At 40.4% G+C, this 8,382-nt stretch overlaps 1 protein-coding gene across 1 annotated transcript in view; it reads left to right on the top strand.

Moving 5' to 3' along the window:
- The first annotated feature begins 5,615 nt into the window (after positions 1–5,615).
- The window catches only part of LOC126198633 (mitochondrial import inner membrane translocase subunit TIM50-C-like), a 70,136-nt gene continuing 67,369 nt past the window's right edge, over positions 5,616–8,382 (top strand). The window contains exons 1-2 of the mRNA XM_049935095.1: positions 5,616–5,804; positions 5,902–6,045. Coding sequence (XP_049791052.1) covers positions 5,648–5,804; positions 5,902–6,045 — 301 coding nt within the window. The 5' untranslated portion in view covers positions 5,616–5,647. The remainder of the gene's footprint in view (positions 5,805–5,901; positions 6,046–8,382) is intronic.

Raw genomic sequence — 8,382 nt, 5'->3', positions numbered from 1 at the left:
TGGTATCCCATCAGGTCCAGCGGCCTTTCCTCTTTTGAGCGATTTTAATTGTTTCTCTAGCCTCTGTCGTCTATTTCGATATCTACCATTGTGTCATCTGTGCGACAATCTAGAGAAGGAACTACAGTGCAGTCTTCCTCTGTGAAACAGCTTTGGAAAAAGACATTTAGTATTTCAGCCTTTAGTCTGTCATCCTCTGTTTCAGTTCCATTTTGGTCACAGAGTGTCTGGACATTTTGTTTTGATCCACCTACCGCTTTGACACAAGACCAAAATTTCTTAGGATTTTCTGCCAAGTCAGTACATAGAACTTTACTTTCGAATTCATTGAACACCTCTCGCATAGCCCTCCTCATACATTTCGCTTCGCGTAATTTTTGTTTGTCTGCAAGGCTTTGGCTATGTTTATGTTTGCTGTGAAGTTCCCTTTGCTTCCGCAGCAGTTTTCTAACTCGGTTGTTGTACCACGGTGGCTCTTTCCCATCTCTTACGATCTTGCTTGGCACATACTCATCTAACGCATATTGTACGATGGTTTTGAACTTTGTCCACTGATCCTCAACACTATCTATACTTGAGACAAAACTTTTGTGTTGAGCCATCAGGTACTCTGAAATCTTCTTTTTGTCACTTTTGCTAAACAGAAAAATCTTCCTACCTTTTTTAATATTTCTATTTACAGCTGAAATCATCGATACAGTAACCACTTTATGATCGCTGATTCCCTGTTCTGCGTTAAATGTTTCAAATAGTTAGGGTTTATTTGTCAGCAGAATGTCTAATACATTATCGCCACGAGTCGGTTCTCTGTTTAACTGCTCAAGGTAGTTTTCAGGTAAAGCACTTAAAAAAATTTCACTGGATTCTTTGTCCCTGCCACCCGTTATGAACGTTTGAGTCTCCCAGTCTATATCGGGCAAATTAAAATCTCCACCCATAACTATAACATGTTGGGGAAATCTACTCGAAATATTTTCCAAATTATCCTTCAGGTGCTCAGCCACAACAGCTGCTGAGCCCGGGGGCCTATAGAGACATCCAATTGCCATGTCTGAGCCTGCTTTAACCGTGACCTTCACCCAAATCATTTCACATTTCGGATCTCCGTCAATTTCCTTCGATACTATTGCACTTCTTATCGCTATAAACACGCCTCCCCTTTCACTCTCCAGCCTGTCTCTGTGGTATACATTCCAATGTGAGTTTAGAATTTCATTACTGTTTACATCTGGTTTCAGCCAACTTTCTGTCCCTAGTACAATGTGGCCATTGTGACAGTTTATTAATGAGAGCGCTTCTGGGACCTTTCTATAGACGCTTCTGCAGTTTACTATTAGCAGATTAATATTGTTATTCCCTGTTGCATTTTGCCTACTCCTACCTTGCCGCGTCTCAGGAGGCGTCTTGTCGGGCCTAGGGAGGGAATTCTCTAACCTAAAAAACCCACATGCTGTCAGAATAAAAGATGAAAACGAGCACTAAAACCGATGCATAATAAGACAGTTTAGTTAGCCACGTAATTTTAAGAAATAAAAAAAATTGACCCACAGAAGATCACATATTGGTGTCGAAACTTCTTCTTCTTCTGTAGTGGTCAATCCAAGGATTGGTTTCCAACAGCTACAATGGCAGCTTGTCTCCATTCTGTGCGTCTTTCAGCTTTTCTCTTCATTTCTTTATAGGTGTTACATCCCACATCTTTCACGATTTGATCCATGTACCTCAGTCATGGTCTACCTCTTGGTCTTTTTCCCTCGACGTATCCCTCTATGATTGTGTTCAGGAGTCCTTTATGTCTTAATAGTTGGCCTGTAAATTACACTCTTTTTTTAACAATGAAACTCTAGAAGCTTCTCTTCTCACCTGCTCTTTCCAGAACCACTTCGTTTGTGACCTTGTCGATCCATTTTATTTTGAGCATTCGTCTATAGCACCACATTTCAAAAGAATTTAGCTTATGGTCTTCCTCTGTCCCGAGAGTCCATGTTTCACACCCATAGCATGCCACACTCCACACATATGATTTCAAAATTCTTTTCCTGATTTCAAGGCTGATGCTCTTAGATGTTAATATGTTTTTCTTCTTGTTAAAAGCAGCCTTTGCTTGAGCTATTCTACTTCTCACTTCTGCCTTGCTCCTTCCATCCCTGGTAATATTACTGCCCAGATAAGTAAATTTATCAACTTGTTCAAGCAGTTCATTGCCTACATGAACTTGGACTTTCACTTGATCTTCTTTGTTGCATGCCATTACTTTTGTTTGTGCTTTATTAATTCTCATATTATATTCTTCACCCATAACTTTATCGCCCGCATCTCGTGGTCGTGAGGTAGCGTTCTCGCTTCCCATGCCCAGGTTCCCGGGTTCGATTCCCGGCGGGGTCAGGGATTTTCTCTGCCTCGTGATGGCTGGGTGTTGTGTGATGTCCTTAGGTTAGTTAGGTTTAAGTAGTTCTAAGTTCTAGGGGACTGATGACCATAGATGTTAAGTCCCATAGTGCTCAGAGCCATTTGAACTTTATCCATTCTATTCAGTAGGACTACAAGATCTTCTTCACTTTCAGCCAGGACAGCTATATCATCGGCATATCTTATCATATCTATTCGTTGGCCATGAATTACTACACCTGTCTGTGAATTTCCCTTACTTTTTTCAGCGCCTCTTCAAAGTATACGTTAAAGATAACAGGGGATAGGCGCAACCTTGTCGGACACCTTTCCATATCTGCACCTCTTCTTGTTTCGTCCGTCCACGGATAACTACTGTCTCGTTTTTGTACAGGTTCCATATCATTTTTCTATCTTTATGGCCTATTCCTACTTTTTTGAGTACCTCAAACATCTTATCCCATTTAACATTATCAAAGGCTTTCTCTACATCTACGGAAGCTATGTATGTTTTCAGGTTCTTATCTAGTCGTTTCTCTATTATTAGTTTTAGAGCAAATATTGCTTCTCTGGTTCCTCTATCTTTCCGGAATCCATACTGGTCTTCGGAGAGTGTAGCTTCGACTTTTTGTTCTATGCGTTTTAGGATAATTGAGGTTAATATTTTAGAGGCGTGCGTAACTAGGCTGAGCATCCTATAATTTTCACATCTTGTAGCATTTGCCTTCTTTGGAATGGGGATCATAATGTTTTTCTCAAAGTCTGTAGGAATTTTACCCTGCTCGTACATGTTATAACAAGATTATGCAACTCCTGATTCATTTTTGCTCCTCCAGATTTCAGAAGTTCGGCTGGGATATTGTCTATACCAGGCGATTTGTTGTTTTTCAATTTTTTCAGAGCTAGTTCAAACTCTTCCTTTAATATAGGTTCACCTATGTTGTGTGCATCTACTTCTGTTTCTTCTTCCATGATGTTTTCAGACAGGTCTGGTCCGCTGTACAGTTTTCCTATATATTGTTTCCATCTTCTTGCAACTTCATCATCGTCATCCAACATATTGCCATTTTCATCCATCACAGCCCTACACTTGTTTCTTCTGTCTCCAAAGCAATGTCTCACACATTTATAGGCCTTGTCAATATTTCCCTTGCTCAAGTTGTCCTCAACTGAAATACAGAGATCATCAAGGTATTTTTCTCTTGCTGGTTTTGCCTCTCTGTTGATTCTGTTTTTCAGACTCTTGTATTTCTCTTGGTCTTCCTTCTTCACATAATTTTTTAATTTCCTTCTTTCTTCCATCATATTTAGTAGGTCATTAGTGATCCATTCCTTCCTTTTCTCTGTCCTTTCTTTTCCTATTACTTCTTCTGCTGCTTCTAAAATACCAGTTTTTATTTTTTCCCAGCTGCTTTGGATGTCATTGCAGCCCTGTGTATTTGTTTTCTTGTCTGTTTCTAGTTGATAGTGCTTCAGTGTATTTTCGTTTTTCAGGTTTGTCAAATCCCATTTACATGTACTTCTTTTTTTAATGTTCTTGAATTTTAGTTCAGTCGTCATCATAACGAGTATGTGGTCACTTTCAACATCACAGCCTGGATATGATCTGCTGTCCTTAACTTGGTTTTTAAATCTTTGCTTCACTATTATGAAGTCAATTTGATATCTGTTAATGTCACCAGGCGTTTTGCAAGTATATCTTCTTCTTGGATGATGATTAAAGAAGGTATTTGTAATGCAAAGTTTATTTCTTTGGCAGAATTCTACAAGTTTATCCCTCTTTCATTTATTAATCCTAATCCAAAATTCCCTGCCACATCCTCTTCTTTACCTTCCCCAACAACGGCATTCATATCTCCCATGATGACAAGGTTTTCTGCTCCTTTAATTCTGCCAATTACTTCTTCAAGGTGGTCATACATCATGTCGATTTCATCATCGTCGTGCCTCGTAGTTGGCATGTATACTTGGATTATGTTTGTGTCTCTTGGTTTAGTTTCCAATCGGACATAAATTATCCTCTCACTATGTTGAACAAATCCTTTTACTTTTAACCCCATCTCTTTATTGAGGATAATTCCCACTCCTGCAATCCCAGGATTGTCTTGTGCTGTACCAGTGTGTATGATTCTGTAATCCCCTGACCAAAAGTGGCCAGCGTTTGGCCATCTCATTTCTGAGACTCCCAGTACATCAATATCCATTCGTTTCATTTCCATTTTCAAGTTTTCCAGTTTACCACATTTAAGAAATGAGTTGACGTTCCATGTTGCTATCCTTCTTACATTAATGCTTTTGGATTTTGGTATCTCTTTAGTTGTCCCCGCCCGGACATCCAAATGGGGGACTATTTTACCTCCGGAGAATTTAACCAAAGAGCTTTCCATCATAAGCTGTTGATACTTGGGATACCCGCCCGGTTCTTTAATGGAGTGGTTTCCCGTTGCCTTCTCCATTCTATGCCATTGGCCACCTTGTGGCTCCTCGGCCTTTAGGAGCAGTTTCCCACCCCAAGGGCAAGAGAGTGCCCTTCCTTCTAGCCGCTCATCCGCCCTCCTAGAAGGCCGTCGGCAATTGATAGAAGGTAATCTCCTTATCCCGGGAGATATTCGGCTCAGTAGAAGTATAGGTTGGAAATGGAAGACCCCTAGCCCTCGAAACCTAATAGCGACCAGGTCGGAAAAGAACAAGAGTTGGCCGAGGGTGGCCAAATAGGAAAGATAAAAGTGAGGAGCCTGGCATAAGTAAGTGGAAGCAATGCCAGGACTCAGCTCGGGATCCCGTGGTCGCGTGCCACGTACTCACTAGGTGTGAATCCCTGAAGTGGTGTCGAAACATGTCTGGGTAAATATAAAAATAAACTAATTGTGTTCGCATAAGGCTGATTTTCAAAACAACCCAGTTTTTTAATCGCAAAAACGCAAGAACAAAAAGAGGAGCTTCCAACCTTAGTAAAATAAGTATTTTTTTCCATAATGAGATCCTGTATAATTTAAATAATTTATGAGTTTGCGAGCGAGTATTCGCTTTACTGTGAAATTTATGTTCTAGACCATCAGATGTCGTGCCAGCAGCAGCTTGAAATAATGTTGCTTGAACGCACCATGTTGCGGCGATTTACTGTATTTTTGCGCAGTATATTGCGCAGATATTTCGTCGGTTTTAGTGTTACTCTGATGACTGGAACGAAATAAACAAAGCAGTAGATCTCTGGATTCAAACTTGTTGTTACAGAGATACTAGTAATCATGATACAGGCATGGCCGCGAATACGGTGAAATTTTTACGTGTCGTGCGAAATGTTGCGAATGGTTTGAAAGCTGTGTCTTCCGTACAAGTTTATACTCCATTGACGAGTAGACGCTGGACAAATGGTGACTTTAGAGTTGATGCTTCTAGGTTCTACGCTTCAGAAGGTACAAGAAACCTCTGTTTACTTCGTTTAACCAGTCAACTCCATTCCTTTTTGCCGGTGGAATTTTGTGCTTACAACAAGTTTTTACTTACCTGTAGGAGTTGGAGTGGCGACGTCAGATAAAACAGAAACTGACGAAGATACGAAGAAGAGAGAAGCATCATGGAAGGCAATGAAATACGGATTTATAGCATTTGGAGTTTCGTTTGGTTTTTTGGGCTCCTATGCAATTTATGAATTAGGTAAGATTATGAATAGTCGGTTTTGTTGCGTTTGCAGTAGTGAGTCATTTCAGTCATTTAATTTCCTCGCCATAAGATATTTCAAGCTAACCAATGTTGTACGTGCTCGGATCATAAGTCCAGTAGCAATTGTGGCCAACCAATGCAATATAGTGACTAGCATTTTCATGTCAGCAGTGAAGGTAGTGTGAAATACTAGCTGCACACTGTTCACACATCAGTAATTCGGTCAAAGGAAAAATTTTCCGTCTTCAGAACTGTAGCCTAACAGGAGAAACAGTTTCGTTAGGGAAAATGTTATTCACTTCTAGACAATATAACTTGTGTTAGTATTACTTGAAAACTTTTATTTGCTTCATCCAGTGCTACTTTCCAGAGACATATCGTTAAGCAAAACGTAATCGCAGGCGGTATAATTATTTCTGCAATAAATACGGAGTATGCTCCGCACCCCGAGAGGTGTGATCAAGGAAGCTGATACCGTTAATCTTTCACATGCAGGTAGTCTTTAGTTGACAAACATGGGTTAGCCATCTCAGCTTTTTATCAGAGCTAGAAAAATCGGTACTATCCAACAATGTCGGATGCCTTAAGTACAGAGAAAGTTGTTATTTAACATACCAAACAAAACCATTCCCTTGGGAAGATATCAGTTATATAAAAACACTAATAATGAAAAGAACATCATGCAAAACAGTTTCAATAAGCAAATTTTTAAGCGCATGTTACATAAGTAGTAACCATTAGGCTGCTCCTTGGTTTCATAGTCTTAAATACATGGCTCCATGCTGCCTGTTTATTCTTCCTCATCCCCATCAGGGGGAGGCGTGTTTATAGCGATAAGAAGTGCAATAGTATCGAAGGAAATTGACGGAGATCCGAAATGTGAAATGATTTGGGTGAAGGTCACGGTTAAAGCAGGCTCAGACATGGTAATTGGATGTCTCTATAGGCCCCCGGGCTCAGTAGCTGTTGTGGCTGAGCACCTGAAGGATAATTTGGAAAATATTTCGAGTAGATTTCCCCAACATGTTATAGTTATGGGTGGAGATTTTAATTTGCCCGATATAGACTGGGAGACTCAAACGTTCATAACAGGTGGCAGGGACAAAGAATCCAGTGAAATTTTTTTAAGTGCTTTATCTGAAAACTACCTTGAGCAGTTAAACAGAGAACCGACTCGTGGCGATAATGTATTAGACATTCTGCTGACAAATAAACCCGAACTATTTGAAACAGTTAACGCAGAACAGGGAATCAGCGATCATAAAGTGGTTACTGTATCGATGATTTCAGCTGTAAATAGAAATATTAAAAAAGGTAGGAAGATTTTTCTGTTTAGCAAAAGTGACAAAAAGAAGATTTCAGAGTACCTGATGGCTCAACACAAAATTTTTGTCTCAAGTACAGATAGTGTTGAGGATCAGTGGACAAAGTTCAAAACCATCGTACAATATGCGTTGGATGAGTATGTGCCAAGCAAGATCGTAAGAGATGGGAAAGAGCCACCGTGGTACAACAACCGAGTTAGAAAACTGCTGCGGAAGCAAAGGGAACTTCACAGCAAACATAAACATAGCCAAAGCCTTGCAGACAAACAAAAATTACGCGAAGCGAAATGTATGAGGAGGGCTATGCGAGAGGTGTTCAATGAATTTGAAAGTAAAGTTCTATGTACTGACTTGGCAGAAAATCCTAAGAAATTTTGGTCTTGTGTCAAAGCGGTAGGTGGATCAAAACAAAATGTCCAGACACTCTGTGACCAAAATGGAACTGAAACAGAGGATGATAGATTAAAGGCTGAAATACTAAATGTCTTTTTCCAAAGCTGTTTCACAGAGGAAGACTGCACTGTAGTTCCTTCTCTAGGTTGTCGCACAGATGACAAAATGGTAGACATTGAAGTAGACGACAGAGGGATAGAGAAACAATTAAAATCGCTCAAAAGAGGAAAGGCCGCTGGACCTGATGGGATACCAGTTCGATTTACACAGAGTACGCGAAGGAACTTGCCCCCCTTCTTGCAGCGGTGTACAGTAGGTCTCTAGAAGAGCGTAGCATTCCAAAGGATTGGAAAAGGCACAGGTCATCCCCGTTTTCAAGAAGGGACGTCGAACAGATGTGCAGAACTATAGACCTATATCTCTAACGTCGATCAGTTGTAGAATTTTGGAACACGTATTATGTTCGAGTATAATGACTTTTCTGGAGACTAGAATTCTACTCTGTAGGAATCAGCATCGAAAAAGACGGTCGTGTGAAACCCAGCTCGCGCTATTCGTCCACGAGACTCAGAGGGCCATAGACACAGGTTCCCAGGTAGATGCCCTGTTTCTT

This window comes from Schistocerca nitens, chromosome 8 (assembly GCF_023898315.1).
Source record: "Schistocerca nitens isolate TAMUIC-IGC-003100 chromosome 8, iqSchNite1.1, whole genome shotgun sequence".
Taxonomy (NCBI): Eukaryota; Metazoa; Arthropoda; class Insecta; order Orthoptera; family Acrididae; genus Schistocerca; species Schistocerca nitens.
The sequence above is the reverse complement of the archived record's forward strand: the minus strand, read 5'-3'. Positions and strand labels throughout refer to the sequence as shown.